This window comes from Oncorhynchus gorbuscha, linkage group LG20 (genome assembly GCF_021184085.1).
Source record: "Oncorhynchus gorbuscha isolate QuinsamMale2020 ecotype Even-year linkage group LG20, OgorEven_v1.0, whole genome shotgun sequence".
NCBI classification, from domain to species: domain Eukaryota; kingdom Metazoa; phylum Chordata; class Actinopteri; order Salmoniformes; family Salmonidae; genus Oncorhynchus; species Oncorhynchus gorbuscha.
In genome coordinates, this window is record NC_060192.1 from 9019556 (window position 1) to 9037651 (window position 18096).

An 18096-nucleotide genomic window follows, 5' to 3' on the forward strand; every position below is an offset into this window, starting at 1 on the left:
GGTCAGGTGGTTTAAGTATGTCCCAGTTTAGGCCTAGCAGGACAAATTCAGACTTAGTGTAAGGGGCCAGGAGAGACCTTAGGGCAGATAATAAGGTACAGGTTTGGGGCTGATGGAGGACGATAACACTCAGCAACAGTCGACAAAGAGCTTTTTGAAAATTGAATGCTTAAAACCATAAAAACAAATTGTTTGGGGACAGACTTGGTTTGAGACATCTTAGCACTGAAGGCGATCCTTGGTAATGATTACCACTCCCCTATCTTAGGAAGATCTGTTTTGACGAAAAAGGTTATAACCAGAAAGACTGTTTGGAATACTGTTAACCTTTCTTAACCATGTCTCAGTAATGACCAACACATCTGGATTGGAGCTGTGAATCCACACTATCAATTGATCCATTTTAGGTAATAAGCTTCTCGTGTTAACGTGCAGAAAACCCAGGCTTTTACGGGAGCAGAAATCGGCATAAGTCGGAATTGGGGCTAGCAACAGTAGATGGGCCAGGGTGTACATATACATTTCCAGATACCAGATGTCATCAACAGTAAAACAATCAAGGCACTGCAGAGGACAGGGAGAGCTCTGCAGTGTTGATTCATGACATTTCAATGTGTATTAGATGGCAAAAAGATCATAGTGTACAGCAATTTCATCAGGTAACACGAAAACAAAGCCGGCGAGAGATGGTTAGAAAAGGATGGGAGGCCAAAAGTCTGTGTAACCAATTGGCATTGTTGAATTTGATTATCACAATGGCAAGCTAGTACTGATGGTTTGGTTAGCTAAACTAGCAATTCTGCTTGGTTACCAGAGCAACTACTGTAGCTATCTAGTAAACTTGCAAACTACTTCAGTGGATTTTGAACACATTTCTAGTGTCAAATCTGTTAAATCATAGCCATGGTATGAAACGAATAAGCAACTCGGGCAACTCTTTATCCATTCTCTTGAAAAAAATGCAACCTCGTGGAAGGTCAACACAGCTTCCACGTCATAGCCCCTCATTGATTATCCCTTACGTATTGCGTATATTTATTACAGCATTCTGTGAATAGTGCATTGTGGAAACATTTTGTGAGGGGAAATAATTGTTTGCTCATTAACATATTTTGAGACTTGCCTTGCTATATACTGAATGTACAAAACATTAGGAACACGTTCCTAATATTTAGTTGCACCCATTTTTGCCCTCCGAACAGCCGCAATTCGGTGGGGCATGGACTCGACAAGGTGTCAAAACGTTCCGCAGGGATGTGGGCCCATGTTGACTCCCAGCCTTCCCACAGTTATGTCAAGTTGGCTGAATGTCCTTCAGGTGGTGAACCATATGTAACAAACACAGGAAGCTGTTGAGCATGAAAAATCAGCAGTGTTGCAGTGAGTGAAACTCAAACCGGTGCGCTTGGCAGTTACTGTTCAAAGGCAATTACATTTTTTGTGTTGCCCACTCACCCTCTGAATGGCACACATACTCAATCCGTGTCTCACTTGTATTAAAACTCTTTATTTATCCAATCTCTTCCCCTTCATCTAAACTGATTGAATTGGATTTAACAAGTGACATCAATAAGGGATCATAGTTTTCATCTGGATTCACTTGGTCAGTGTATGTCATGGAAAGAGCAGCTGTTCCTAATGTTTTGTACACTCAGTGTAATTGTTGCACCCTTTATTGAGAATGCTGTACCAATTGAACTGATATGTGGCAGTAGTGTTGTAACAACGTAATGTTTATTGGGTACAGATCATAGTGACAGTGGGTCTTAAACCTCCAATGGTTCAATATTAAGCCGTGTCCTTTTGATCGGTTGTGCCCTGTAATCACGGCCAGTTTGGAAGCCTTTGTTTAGGCCTTTGGAGTCGCAAGTGATATAAAACACCAAATATGAATAAAGATGCTGTAATGTACAAATACCTAGCAACCAACGAGCTTGCACTAATACCATGCAATTACAGTCAGTTTAGTGGGAGTGTTTGATTCAGTAACCCACCCGTTCCACTCGTTCAACGTGCATACAAAGGAATCCCAAAAGTTACCAATAAACTTAATCCAAACAAGTCAAACAATGTTTCTAATCAATCCGCAGGTACCCTAATATGTAAAGAAACTATAACATTTAAGACAGAATGTAGTATGTTCAATACCTGAGATGAATAACGAAGTGCGAGCCCTCATCCACACACGCCAGAAGACTACAGTCCAAAATGAGAGGACCTTGAAAAACTACAAATACTAAGTCATTTTTTAAAAAAGCCTGAAACCCTTTCTAAAGACTGCTGAAATCTAGTGGAAGCCATAGGAACTGCAATCTGGGAGGTATTCCTTTGAATCTACTAGAAACAAGCATTTGAATGGGCTGTAACCTCAAATACAATTCTAGGTGGATTCTCATCTGGGTTTTGCCTGCCATAGCAGTTTTGTTATACCCACAGACATGATTTTAATAGTTTTAGAAACTTCAGTGTTTTCTATCCAATACTACCATATGCATATCCTAGCTTCTGGGCCTAAGTAACAGGCAGTTTACGTTGGGCAGGTCATTCATCCGAATTTCCGAATACTGCCCCCTAGCCCTAAAAAGTTAAAAATGAGCATTTGGAAAGCATACTGCTGGGTATTATTCTAATGAGCTCCGCCCTCAAACTATTTGTATTTTTATCCAGATTTGAACTTGTTTGGGGTAGGAGGTCTTTAGAATAATACCCAGCAGGGTTCTTTGCCAGCTAAATGTTTTACATTTTGGTAATTTAGTAGACACTCTTATCCAGAGTGACTTACAGTCAGTGTATTAAACTAAGTTTAACAATAATATACCACAGTCATAGCAAGTAAAAAATGTATGTTACCATTTCAGAGAATGCTGTAACTACCAACTATATATTTGTATTAGAAAAAATGTGATATACATATATTTTAGCTAAACTTAAAAAATAGGCTCATTAAACAACAGCCAGTGAAAGTGCAGGGCACCAAATTCAACCAAATTCATCTCATAATTAAAATTCCTCAAACATACACATTTTTACATAATTTTTAAAGATGAAATTGTTGTTAATCCCACCACAGTGTCCGATTTCAAAATTATTTATGACGAAAGCACACCAAATGATTATATTAGGTCAGTACCTAGTCACAGAAAAACACAGCCATTTTTCCAGCCAAAGAGGAGTGACAAATAGCAAAAATATAGATAAAATTAATCACTAACCTTTGATCTTCATCAGATGACACTCATAGGACTTCATGTTACACAATACATGTATGTTTTGCTTGATAAAGTTCATATTTATATCCAAAAATCGGTTTACATTTGCGCGTTACGTTCAGTAATATTTTGCTTCCAAAACATCCAGTGATTTTGCAGAGAGCCACATCAATTTACAGAAATACTCATAATAAACATTGATAAAAGGTACAAGTTTTATGCATGGAACTTTAGATAAACTTCTGCTTAATGCAACCGCTGTGTCAGATTTCAAAAAAGCTTTACGGAAAAAGCACACCATACAATAATCTGAGTACGGTGCTCAGACACAAAAACAAGCTATACAGGTACCCGCCATGTTGTGGAGTCAACAGAATTCAGAAATAGCATTATTCATATTCACTAACCTTTGATCTTCATCAGAATGCACTCCCAGGAATCCCAGTTCCACAATAAATGTTTGTTTTGTTCGATAAAGTCCATTTATGTCCAAATACCTCCTTTCTGTTTGCGTTACATTCACAAATCCAAATTCCCGACACGCAGGCCAGACTAAAAGTCATAAAATTCTGTTTCAGTTCGTAGAAACATGTCAAACGATTTATAGAATCAATCTTTAGGATGATTTTAACATAAATCTTCAATCATGTTTCAACCGGAGAATTCCTTTGTCTGACCTTTGCCTGACCTCTTACTCAATCAGCTCTCATTCTCTCCTCCTTCACAGTAGAAACATCAAGAGTCTTTAGAACCTTTTTTAGAACCTTCTAGTGGAAGCCCTAGGAAGTGCAATCGGACCCCATAGACACTGTATATTGGATAGGCAAAGAGTTAAACTACAAACCTCAGATTTCCCACTTCCTGGTTGGATTTTTTATCAGGTTGTTGTCTGACATGTGAGTTCTGTTATACTCACAGACATCATTCAAACAGTTTTAGAGACTGCAGAGTGTTTCTATCCAAATCTAATAATATGCATATCTTAGCTTCTGGGCCTGAGCAGCAGGCAGTTTACTATGGGCACCTTATTCATCCTTGCTACTCAACACTGCCCCCCAGCCATAAGAAGTTCCAGCCAGTGAAATGCAAATAACAAAATATTAGGTATGAATAAAAGTATGGAAATACCTATATCAAATACATGTAACAGAAATACTGCTCGAATTTGGCACTAGGTACCTTTGCCTATAAAACTGCAACAGTTTACTAACTATTGTGCTTCCAGTAATGCACTGTAAATTTGTGTTACAGTAATGGTCCTGTAAATCTACAGTCATTTAATGGCTTCTGTGCAGCCAGTATTTTACCATACATTCACAGTAACATACTGGATAGTGTGCTTCCAGTAATTTACTGTCAAACTACATGTTTTTTTTCTTTACAGTGTACTGTACATATACAACTGTCTATATACACAACTATGAACAAACTACTACTGTTTACATTCACAAATGTAACTGGTTTCAAGATACTTTCAATGCTATAAAACTAGATTAAGCCAAAGTGTTTCTAGGGCAGAATCGCATGTTCGTCAGACCAAAGACCATATATCAGGGTCAAACAATTCCTTTTTCAACCACAGATAATTCAGTGACGTTATTCCTGTCAAGTTTAGTAATGATAATCTACAAAAAAATGTAATACTGTCCCCAAACTTTGAAAGCAAACAGACATATATATGAGAATCCTGTAAATATTCAGAGTAGCTTGGTAAATATTGAGTCTACTGTGGAGATGTAGTTTAGTCTAGGTCTGGGCCACTCAGGACACATCAGGGCCCAAGCGTGGTGGGGAACACAGCTGTGTGATGACCGGATGGCTGGGCTGGAGAGGGGTCCAAGGTAAAACTTATTCAACACAGTAATTTTGATTCAGCTACTCAGTTCAAGTGGTTCTCTGTTGCTGTGCTATTATCATTGCGTTTACTTGATAGCTACCTACACAAATAGCTAGCTAGAACAAAGTGTTAATAAGATAAATTCATTTAAAAAGATTAAAAGCAATACCAATAAGTTACTGAGAGCACAGAATGAACATTGAACACAAAAAAAATGATTTTATTATTATTTGATATTCAGTGTAAAAAATAATTGGGATCTATGGGTGTAATGGATCAACTGGAAATACAGATTAAAATACTTGCAGACATTATGTAAGCCTTTTTGATGAAAGATTGACAAAGCTGACTCATCATCAATTAGTAACAGAAAAAAACACACTAATGTCCTTCTCAATTAGACTGAATATCATCACAGGGGACGCACAAACTTTCCACACATTTTATTCTCCTCTTCCTTTTCTTTCTCTTTTTTTATCTGTGCCAGCCGAACTAAACTCACCTCATGCGGAGAGTAAATGAAATTATTTGAGTGCTGCTGTGGGAAACATAGTGTTGCTGAGTTGGGACAGCCAAGAGAGGAAGTCTAACTGTGAAGATGGCTAATGTTTTGGCAGAGAGGAGTAGACAGATGACATTAGGCTGTATATTCCTATCAGGGTGATGGGTATTTTACTAAAAGGTTTCAACTTAAGCCTAATTCACAGTCTACGGATGCAGAGAAGGGATAGCCCGGTGTACCCTATGCACAGCCCAATCACGCACCTCTCTAAAATTCCCAACCAACACGGCATACACGTTTTGGACTCTGATAGATGCTTAAGGCCGAAGGCATCATACACACTCATATATTTTTTTAAACAAACAATATATAAGGCCCAAGAATATTATCTATTGTACAGGCTATGTATCTATTTAGTACAGGCTTAACTGAATTAACAACAAATACGGAATGTAATATGACATATTTTGGGGAATGATCCTCGGGTTCCAGATGCTGATGACAGGTAGCCGTTTGCTGGACTGCTGGCATCAACTCCCCCGCTGGGAGAAAGGATGTCTTGTGACGGGCCTTTAGGTTATTATAGCTGGTGACTGTGCGGAGGTGGAAGGTTGTTGGTAACTTTTTCTGTAACGCGCAAGTGAGAGAACATGAAATATAATTCCATCCCAAGATTTATGCCCATTGGTTGAGAGAGAGAGAAAAGTGATGATTGTAAAGTGTGTACCAATAGGTTAATAAACAGCAAGCGTGAGGAATGTGCGTTATTGTGCCGTCCTCATAGGGTAAAAAGTAAATAGGTGAATGGCATTCCGCACATTGCTAAATATAAGGAGAACAAACAAGATTCTATGCAGATTATGATACGCTTGTACAGTATACATTCCCTAGCGTTCAGGTCAGCCTTACTGATTTGAACCTTTGTAAACTACATTAATGTAAGGCCCTTTAAAGAGTGAAGGTTGGTTGTTGTTGCCTACTCGGTCAAGAGTGGATGAGGGTGGTATTACGCTGAGTGGTATATAAAAACTACACCAAAAGAAGCTAGTGTTCCTAGCCAGTGTTGTGGATTCTCTGCTCTGTTTGAAAGCATGTATTAGGGTGGTTGATGCTCAAGATAATGTGTGCTCTGATTCACACACATAACCAACATACAGTTCAATAATCAGACATTTTTATAGTTCACTTATCAAGAGATATTTAGGACGGAAACACATACTTATTCTCAGCATGCTCCTCATGGTTGACAGCCCATGCAGCAGCAGAATCATCCACAAGTGGCCATGCAAGCATGAAGATTCTGCAAAATGCAGAAATATAGTGCTTTCGAGGTTTAACTGAACACAGCTTGTGAGACTCCACTCTCCACTCAAACAAAACAACAAAAAAATGTATGCTCACCCCCAGTGCCTCAATTAGACTATAACATCAATTTTAGCTAGAAGTTTGCAGATTCTGCCAAATCCCTCTCAGACGCACCCACATAAGAAATTCAGAGGACATTTCTTCTTTGCTGGGGATCTGCCAGACGGGGCTAATTTAGATGCCTATTTTTCTCAGCTTTGGCTTTTCCTTTTTATAAGGAGTGTATGAGTTTATGAGAAAATCCCTAAGATAAAAGTGTAATGTCTTCATCCCTCCCTTGCCCCTCCCTTCCCACATTTGTATATCTTTCTCTATTCATGTCTTCCCTCTCTCTCTCACACACACATCCACATTCACTCTCTCGTTCTATCTCTCCCCAACTCTCTCCACAACTCTCTCCCTCTCTCTCTAGCCCTCTTTCTCTCCATTTTTCTATCCACGTATCCCTTAATTGCTTCCTATGAAGCCCGATAGATGGTTAATAAGGCACTAGAGGTACATCAACAAATCAATGACATATTTAATTGTGTCACATCCACAGTCCACCCTTAAAGGTGTCTGATGTTGTGATTGTTTGTTTATTGGTTGGTTGGCTGGCTGGTTGTTTTACCATTGAGGCCCACCGTGATGTGCATACCCACTAATCAGGGCCCTGTTGAGGTGTCTGCTTTCTTGCCTATCTGAAATGCTGCCTCTCAGATGTGAGGTTTTGCTAATTCTGTTCCACAGGAAACACATGCATGCTCTGCAATGATGTCTGTCAGTCTGCTTTCCAAAGTCTTAAGTTGCCTTAATCGGAACACATTATTAACGTAGCTTTCAAGACAACAGTTTATGTTTAATTGATCCCTGGTCATAACTGGTTTCATACAAGTGGAATAAATGAGAGATTAAAGGTATATTCCTAACCTGCAGGAATTATATTAATCTCTTTACAAGCAATGGTAATTGAACCTGGTCCCCCATAGTTTTTTTCGCAACTGATGAGATGTCTCATGTTGTTCCAACCCTTCCTTTCCAACCCTTTTCTTTCATTATGGCGGTAGGCTACTAGACTAGTCTCACAGCCTAGAAACTAAAAAAAATGCTGGGTTAAAAACAAGCCAGCATTGGTGTCGTGACATGACTTGCAATAATCTAATGACTGTAGTTTATTGAATCAACTATGTTTAATTGTTACCCAATTAAATTAGTCATGTAACAATTAACTCATTAGGAATTTGGGGCACCACGGAAGAAGTTGTTTATAGAGTGACCATCTCCCAAATTTAATAAAAGATGTGTGTGTGTATGTATATATATATATATATATACACACACACAGTACAATATTTTTTACACTAATTGAAATCAGAATACAGTAGCATACTGTCATTTGGTAGATATAACATAAGTTGTTGTTTACAGTTTATTTAGCTTTTTTTTTTTGCAAGTTTAGGCAAAGTGCAGAAATGTATTCTTGCCAGTCTCCATTATGTCCATAAACCTAGAGGCACAACAGGAACTTCAGATAGCCAGTAATAAAGAGGTTGTGAATTCAAATCTTAAGTGAGGTTTTGTCTGAAGTAATTAACATACAGCAGCATAATGTACTTTAACATTAACACTTGCTTTTAGCTGTGAAAATACAGTAACTAGTTGTAGATTTACCATATTTTCACTGCAACTACAAATGGTCCAGGGAACCATAACACAATGTTCTAAGAACGGCAGTGCTGTAAAGTAAGTCATTTTTGGGGTATCTGTACTTTACTATTTATATTTTTGACAATGTTTACTTTTACTTCACTACATTCCTGAAGAAAATAGTGTAGTTACTACATACATTTTCCTTGACAACCAAAAGTCCTTGTTACTTTTTTAATTCTTAGCAGGACATCGAAATTGTCCAATTCACTCACTTATCAAGGGAACACCCCTGGTCATCCCTACTGCCACTGATCTGGTGGACTCACTAAACACATGTTTTTGTAAATGATGTCTGGGTGTTGGAGTGTGCCTCTGGCAATCCCTGGGTGACTTTTACTTTTACTTGAGTCATTCTATTAAGATATCTTTATTTTTACTCAAGTATGGCAATTGGGTACTTTTTCCATCAATGTCAATTATTCCTTTCAATGTAAAACATTCCAAATTACATTTGACACCTGGACATGCACTCAAATGTTGTCATGTGTAGTGTCATGGTACCACATAGAGAAATTGTTCCTCCCCAGGTTGTCACATTTATATCCTGAGATTGTGTTTTCACATGTGTTCACGTGTTGTCATGTGTTGTTTTATGTTATTACATGTTGCTTCACATGTTGCTTCTGTCATGACTCTCACTCCTGGGTGAGGATCAAAGATAGCCACCCCCCTCCTCTCTCCCACCAGAGAGGAAGGGTGGAAGTTGTGGCGGTTTTATTACATAACGGCCGGTCGTAAACTTTCTCTCCCTTGCCTTTGCAGTATTAAGAATGGAATGTGAGTGTTACAGAGACTTGCCAAAACTTTAACATCTAAAGATAGAAACATTGTTACAATTTCCAAACATAAAGAATGAAACAATAATCATGTCATATCATTTAGCATTTTGTGATGTCATTCTGGATGGTAAACAAGATAACTGTAACTCTGAAAGTAGAGACGTCCGAGTTTCCCGATTTACATCTAAATGTTGTAAAACTTATATGGTTAAATATGAAACCATTTGTAAAAAGATAGCAATGTGATTTAGCATTCTAAATTAGAATTGTTTTTCATATAGGGTACCACATGAGGGAGGACGATGTCTTCCCTGTAACGCACAGCTTTGAGATCGCCTGCAATGACAACAAGCTCAGTCCGATGATGCTGTGACACACCGCCCCAGACCATGACAGACCCTCCACCTCCAAATCGATCTGGCTCCAGTATACAGGCCTCGGTGTAACGCTCATTCCTTCTACGATAAACGCGAATCTGACCATCGCCCCTGGAGAAACAAAACGGTGACTCCTCAGTGAAGAGCACGTTTTGCCAGTCCTGTCTGGTCTAGCGACGGTGGGTTTGTGCCCATAGGTGACATTGTTGCCGGTGATGTCTGGTGAGGACCTGCCTTACAACAGGCCTACAAGCCCTCAGTCCAGCCTCTCTCTGCCTATAGTGGACAGTGTGAGAGTTGACAGAGAGATTGTGCATTCCTGGTGTAACTTGGGCAGTTGTTATTGCCATCCTGTCCTGCAGATGTGATATTCGGATGTACCGATCCTGTGCAGGTGTTGTTACAAATGGTCTGCCACTGCGAGGACGATCAGCTGTCTGTCCTGCCTCCCTGTAGCGATGTCTTAGGTGTCTGACAGTACGGACATTGCAATTTATTGCCCTGGCCACATCTGCAGTCCTCATGCCTCCTTGCAGCATGCCTAAGGACGTTCACACAGACGAGCAGGGACCCTGGATGTTTTTCAGAGTACGTAGAAAGGCCTCTTTAGTGTCCTAAGTTGTGTCCTAACTGTGACCTTAATTGCCTACCGTCTGTAAGCTGTTAGTGTCTTAACGACCGTTCATTAATTGTTCATGGTTCATTGAACAGCATGGGAAACAGTGTTATCCCTCCCGTCGTCCTCGGGTCAGAGTGACCCAGGCCCTGCGTTTGGAGTGGTCCCCTCTGTGCTCGGGGTCAGAGTGACGCAGACAGCCGGCCAGCACTAGCAAGGTGTATGTTATTGTGTCTACTGTGAGTGGCGAGGTTGTGTTCGAGGGCTCCCCCTCTGTGCTCTGGGTCAGAGTGACCCAGCCAGCAACTAGCGAGGTGAATGTTATTGTGTCTACTGTGTGAGGCGGGGCTCCCCCTCCGTCCTGGGGTCAGAGTGACCCAGGCCCTGTCTTTCGAGGAGTCCCCTCTGTGCTCGGGTCAGTGACCCAGCCAGCCAGCCACTAGTAAGGTGTATGTTATTGTGTCTACTGTGTGTGTGTGTGGCACTCCCCCGCGGTGAGAGCGAGGCAGTAGGAGAGGCTGTGTAAAGGCGTCCCGCTGTCCTGTGTGCAGGTAGAGCAAGGCCCCTGAGTTCAGCGGCCCATGTAGTGCACATGGCTACACAAGCCCAGCGGTGCTCTGACAGGGGTGAACAGCAGGCACGGCTACACACGCCCAGACATGTCCCGTGGTGTGCAAGAAGGCAGCCAGCCAGCGGTGCATCAGGGGTGAACTGCACATGGCACACGGCTACACAATCCCAGTGGTGCGACAGGGGCGAACGCATGCCTCGTTGATTCACCTAGTCTCCCTTGTAAGCTGGCCGTAGAGACGATACTAATATTGTCAGCAACGCACAAAGTCGTCAGCTCCCCCGTGCCGTGTGCTCTTCCCCGCTGCTCAGTGGACCCAATCAGTGGACACAAGCCACCATGGCCGCGCATTTCGCCGCGGCGCAGGTCCTAGAACAGATCTTCTCCAGCTTCGATCAAGACTACTCTGATTCAGAGGAGGATGAGGAAGAGGTTTCGGAAGACTAAGGCGGGGAGGAATACAGGCGCGAGGAGGAGGCCAACGACGTATCGCAGTAGCTATCCCGGAGGAAGAGATGGCCTACGCCCAAGACGAAAGGGAGATGTTACTGTCAAAAAACTGCAAAATCAAATGGCTCCCTGTGGCCTATCGCCGCCGCAGCAGGGCCCATGTGATCTGCCACGCTGAGCCGGCCTTGACGCCGAGCCCCACAGCCTTTGTTGTGTCGCGCGCCCACCTTCCACCTGTTCGTCACGCCGGCAATCGAAAGGATAATTGTGGACATGACAAGTCTGCAGGGGGCGAGAAAATATGGCGACGGCTGGCGAACCATGGACGCCACGGACATGCAGGCCTACGTAGGGCTGCTGATCCTAGTGGGCGTCTACGGGTCCTGAGGCGATGCCGCGGCCAGCCTGTGGGACGCGGAAAAAGCAGCAGGGCCATGTTCCGTGCTACCATGCCGCTCAAGGTCTTTCACAAGTACTCGAGGTGCAGACGGATGACTGCTCACTGGCCCCTGGTCATCTTCCACAAAATCCTCGACGTGTCCTACAATGCCTTAGTCATATGGCGAGAGATAAAGCAGGACTGGATGCATGGGAAGCAGAACAAGAGGAGGGTGTTCATGGAGCAGCTGGGAAAGGCACTTGTTTAGCCATTGATCCAAAGAAGGCAGCATCTCCCCTGCACGGAAGCGGTGTCAGAGTGCTACGGTGGCTCGTGATCAACAACTTGAGGAGCCCCAGCCACCGCGGCAAGTAAGGGGAAGAGGTGTCAGCTCAGCCCACCAACGAAGGACTCCAAGACACACAAGGTGTGCTGCAGGTGTAAGAAATACATCTGCAAAGGCTGTTCACACGCATACTGTCACACTGTGACTGGAACGAATTGCAAAAATCGCTGAAGTTGGAGACTTTTATCTCCCTCACCAACTTCAAACATCAGCTAGCTGAGCAGCTAACCGATCGCTGCAGCTGTACATAATCTATTGGTAAATAGCACACCCATTTTCACCTACCTCATCCCCACAGTTTTTATTTATTTACTTTTATGCTCTTTTGCACACCAATATCTCTACCTGTACATGATCATTTATCACTCCAGTGTTAATCTGCAATATTGTAATTATTCGCCTACCTCCTCATGCCTTTTGCACACATTGTATATAGACTCCCCTTTTTTTTTTTTTTTTTCTCTGTGTTATTGACTTGTTAATTGTTTACTCCATGTGTAACTCTGTGTTGTCTGTTCACACTGCTATGCTTTATCTTGGCCAGGTCGCAGTTGCAAATGAGAACCTGTTCTCTACTAGCCTACCTGGTTAAATAAAGGTGAAATAAAAATAAATAAATAAAAAACACTTGTGCCCATCGGGCGTTTAGCCAAGACGGGACAGGGTGACACAGGGTGTAGGCACAATACGAGGACGACAGGAGGGTTTAAACCCTTTACAATGAAGATCTGTGAAGTTATTTGGACTTTTCCGAATTATCTTTGAAAGACATGGTCCTGAAAAAGGGACATTTCTTTCTTTGCTGAGTTTAGTTCTGACAGTGCAGCAATATCTAACATGTAAATCTAACAATTCCACAACTACCTAATACACACAAATCTGGAGTAAAGGGTTGGAATAAGAATATATACATATAAATATATGGATGAGTGATGACAGAGCGGCATAGGCAAGATGCAATATATGGTATAAAATACAATATATTCATATTAGATGAGTAATGCAAGATATGTAAACATTATTAGAGTGCCATTATTAAAGTGACTAGTGATCCATTTATAAACGTGTCCAGTGATTTCCAAGTCTCTATTTAGGCAGCAGCCTCTCTCTGTTAGGGATGTCTGTTTAACAGACTGATGGCCTTGAGATATAAGCTGTTTTTCAGTCTCTTGGTCCCTGCTTTGATGCACCTGTACTGACATCTTCTAGATGATAGCGGGGTGAACAGGCAGTGGCTCGTGTGGTTGTTGTCCTTGACAATCTTTTTGGCCCTCCTGTGACATTGGGTGATGTAGGTGTCCTGGAGGGCAAGTAGTTTGCCCCCGGGGCCGCTTTGTTCACCCTCTGGAGAGCCTTGCAGTTGTGGGAGGTGCATTTGTCATATCAGGCAGTGATATGTTTGTGTTTTCCTCTAGGTGACAAGCCACATTTCTTCAGCCTCCGGAGGTTGAATAGGCACTTGTGTGCCTTCACCACACAGTCTGTGTGGGTGGACCATTTCAGTTTGTTTGTGATGTGTATGCCAAGAAACTTAACTTTCCTCCTTCTCCACTACTGTCCCGTCGATGTGGATAGGGGGGGTGCTCCCTCTGCTGTTTCCTGAGGTCTACGATAATCTCCTTTATTTTGTAGATGTTGAGTGATAGGTTATTTTCCTGACACCACATTCCAAGGGCCCTGGTAATCAAGCCTACTACTGTTGTGTCGTCTGCAAACTTGACGATTGAGTTGGATCGTGAGTAGGGGGCAGCGGTGGAGAGTAGAATAAGAAACTTTCATTTCTACATAAATCATAGTGGTAAACAGACTCATGCATTTGTCCTTTTACATGTTATAAAGTTATAAAATGTCATATTTGATTGAACTAACGATAGCATGATTAGCAAGCAATGTGTGTCGCAAACAATTAGACCAAGTCTGTTTCTGTGGGGAGAAATGGAGGGGGACAGAAAGTTTGCTGCTGAAATGCATTTGTATTTACATACTGTAGTGTACATTCTAATTCCTGCATGCCTTCACACTGTAGTATACTAACTTCTGTATCTCCACAGGTAAGGCCTTTGAGATCACCTACGTGCGGCTCAAGTTCTACACCAGCCGACCGGAGAGCTTTGCCATCTACAAGCGGACAAATCAGGATGGACCATGGGTGCCCTACCAGTACTACAGCGCCTCCTGTAGCAAGACCTACGGGAAGAACGCCAAGGGATATATCCGCCCGGGTGACGACGAGAGGATGGCATTGTGCACAGACGAGTTCAGTGACATCTCCCCTTTGACTGGGGGCAACGTGGCCTTCTCTACTTTGGAGGGACGACCCAGCGCATATAACTTTGACCAGAGCGCCGTGCTGCAGGTGAGGATGTGTGTGCGTACAGTGAGGGGGGGGTATTTGATCCCCTGCTGATTTTGTATGTTTGCCCACTGACAAAGAAATTAACAGTCTATGATTTTAATGGTAAGTTTATTTGAACAGTGAGAGATTCAAAAAAATGCATGTCAAAAATTATATAAATAGATTTGCATTTTAATGAGTGAAATAAGTATTTGACCCCTCTGCAAAACATGACTTAGTACTTGGTGGAAAAACCCTTGTTGGCAATCAGAGGTCAGACGTTTCATGTAGTTAGCCACCAGGTTTGCACACATCTCAGGAGGGATTTTGTCCCACTCCTCTTTGCAGGGTTTCGAGGCTGACGTTTGGCAATTCGAACCTTCAGCTCCCTCCACAGATTTTCTAAGGGATTAAGGTCTAGAGACTGGCTAGGCCACTCCAGGACCTTAAAGGGTGAGACCGAGTCTGCGTCTCTCGCATGGGTAGGCAGACCATTGCATAAAAATTGAGCTCTATAGGAGAAAGTCCTGCCTCCAGCTCTTTGCTTAGAAATTCTAGGAACTGTAAGGAGGCCTGCATCTTGTGACCATAGTGTATATGTAGGTATGTACGTCAGGACCAAATCGGAAAGATAGGTAGGAGCGAGCCCATATAATGTTTTGTATATTAGAAGTATAACCTTGAGTTCAGACCTTGCCTTAACAGGAAGCCATTGTAGAGAGGCTAGCACTGGAATAATATGATACAATTTTGGGGTTCTAGTCTAGATTCTAGCAGCCGTGTATATCACCAACTGAAGTTTGTTTGGTGCTTTAATCGGGTAGCCAGAAACTAGAGCATTGCAGTAGTCTAAACTGGAAGTGACAAAAGCATGTGCAGTGTTACGTCCTGTCCTTGAAAACAGTCTTGATATGTTCGTCAAAAGAGAGATCAGGGTCCAGAGGAACGCCGAGGTCCTTCAGATTTTTTTATATGACTGTACAACCATCAAGTTTAATTGTCAGATCAACAGAAGATCTCTTTTGTTTCTTGGGACCTAGAACAAGCATCTTTGTTTTGTCCGAGTTTAAAAGTAGAACATTTGCAGCCATCCACTTCCTTATGTCTGAAACACAGGCTTCCAGGGAGGGCAATTTTGGGGCTTCACCATGTTTTGTTTAAATGTACAGCTGTGTCATCCGCATAGCAGTGAAAGTTAACATTATGTTTCCGAATGACATCACCCAGAGGTAAAATATACAGTGAAAACAATAGTGGTCCTAAAACGGAACCTTGAGGAACACTGAAATGTACTGTGCATTTGATTTGTCAGAGGACAACAAAGACAAACTGATATCTTTCCAACAGATAAGTTCTAAACCAGGCCAGAACTTGTCCATGTAGACCAATTTGGGTTTCCAATCTCCCCAAAAGAACGTGGTGATCGATGTTATCAAAAGGAGCACTAAGGTCTAGGAGCACGAAGACAGATGCAGAGCCTCGGTCTGACACCATTAAATGGTAATTTACCACCTTCACAAGTGCAGTCTCATTGCTATGATGGGGTCTAAAACCAGACTGGAGCATTTTGTATACATTGTTTGTCTTCAGGAAGGCAGTGAGTTGTTGCACGGCAGCTTTTTCTAAAATGTTTGAGAGGAATGGGAGATTCGATATAGGCCATTTATTTTTTTTATTTTCTGGGTCAAAGTTTGGCATTTTCAAGAGGCATTATTAGTCACACTTTTAGTGAGTTTGGTACGCATCCGGTGGATAGAGAGCCGTCTATTATGTTCAACATAGGAGGGCCAAGCATGGGAAGCAGCTCTTTCAGTAGTTTAGTTGGAATAGGGTCCAGTATGCAGCTTGATGGTTCAGAGGCCATGATTATTTTCATCAATGTGTCAAGAGATATAGTACTAAAAAACCTGAGTGTCTCCCTTGATCCTAGGTCCTGGCAGAGTTGTGCAGACTCAGTACAATTGAGGAATAACGTATTCAAAGGAATACGCAGATTTAAAGAGGAGTCCGTAATTTGCTTTCTAATGATCATGATCTTTTCCTCAAAGAAGATCATGAATTTATCACTGCTGAAGTGAAACCCATCCTCGCTTGGGGAATGTTGCTTTTTAGTTAGTTTTGCGACAGTATCAAAAAGAAAATGTGGATTCTTCTTATTTTCCTCAATTAAGTTGGAAAAATAGGATGATCGAGCAGCAGTGAGGGCTCTTCGATACTGCACGGCACTGTCTTTCCAAGCTCGTCGGAAGTCTTCCAATTTGGTGTAGCACAATTTCCGTTTCAATTTTCTGGAAGCTTGCTTCTGAGCTCAGGTATTTTCTGTATACCAGGGAGCTAGTTTCTTATGACAAATGCTTTTTGTTTTTAGGGGTGTGACTGCATCTAGGGTATTGCGCAAGGTTAAATTGAGTTCCTCAGTTAAGTGGTTAACTGATTTTTGTACTCTGACGTCCTTGGGTAGGCGGAGAGTCTGGAAGGGCATCTAGGAATCTTTGGGTTGTCCGAGAATTTATAGCACCACTTTTGATGATCCTTGGTTGGGGTTTGAGCAGATTATTTGTTGCGATTGCAAAAATAATAAAATGGTGGTCCGATAGTCCAGGATTATGATGAAAAACATTAAGATCCACAACATTTATTCCATGGGACAAACTAGGTCCAGGGTATGACTGGCAGTGAGTAGGTCCAGAGACGTGTTGTACAAAACCCACTGAATCGATTATGGCTCCGAAAGCCTTTTGGAGTGGGTCTGTGCACTTTTCTGTGTGAATGTTAAGGTCACCAAAAATTTGAATATTATCTGCCATGACTACAAAGTCCAATAGGAATTCAGGGAACTCAGTGAGCAATGCTGTATATGGCCCAGGAAGCCTATGTGACCCAAGGACTTGTTTTGGTATTATGTAGCAACATTTGATCTACAAAATGGTTTATCATATACTGAATTTGAGGAACAATGGGAAAGTTCTTTGCTTTGAAAGTTTATCAACTTGTAACCTCACTTTTGAGAAAATTGACTTTGTTTTAGTACCTACTGGACAGCTCTTTTGGTCTACACCCATTCAGCATTGTTCACACCCTCTAAGCTATAGCACCACCCATCTCAGGGTTTATCTGAGGGGGTTGATTCTTTTCTAACAACAACAGTCAAGCACCCAAGCTAACGTTGGCTAGCTTGCTAGATACTTCCAGACACAAATGAGAGAACAGCTCACTGACCATTTTTCTCACCCTAGCAGAGCTGGTGAGGGTGTTTTTATGTTATCCAGAGTGTTGGTGACTGCAACTGTGCTGCTGGCAACAATTTACACTTTTTTTGCCAACATCAACTCACACCGGCCATATTCAACGGGTGTTGAGCGTTTGTAAATTTGTCAGTTATTCTGCAGTCTGGCACACTCAGATGAGACAAAATCTCTTTCATCGTCACTCTATGCACAGGTTCACCCCCACTGTATTCACATCCAACCATACCTTTGTTTGTACATCATGCCTTGAATCAATTCTACCGTGCCCAGAAATCTGCTCCTTTTACTCTGTTCTGAATGTACTAGACGACTAGTTCTTTTAGCCTTTAGCCGTACCCTTATCCCACTCCTCCAATGTTCCTCTGGTAATGTGGAGATTTATGAAGGCCATGC

At 42.0% G+C, this 18096-nt stretch overlaps 1 protein-coding gene across 1 annotated transcript in view; it reads left to right on the forward strand.

The window, feature by feature from the left end:
• lamc3 (laminin, gamma 3) overlaps positions 1-18096 on the forward strand; it is a 270427-nt gene that overhangs the window by 22776 nt on the left and 229555 nt on the right. Inside the window, exon 2 of the mRNA XM_046317609.1 lies at positions 14172-14476. Within this exon, the coding sequence (XP_046173565.1) occupies positions 14172-14476 (305 nt within the window). The remainder of the gene's footprint in view (positions 1-14171; positions 14477-18096) is intronic.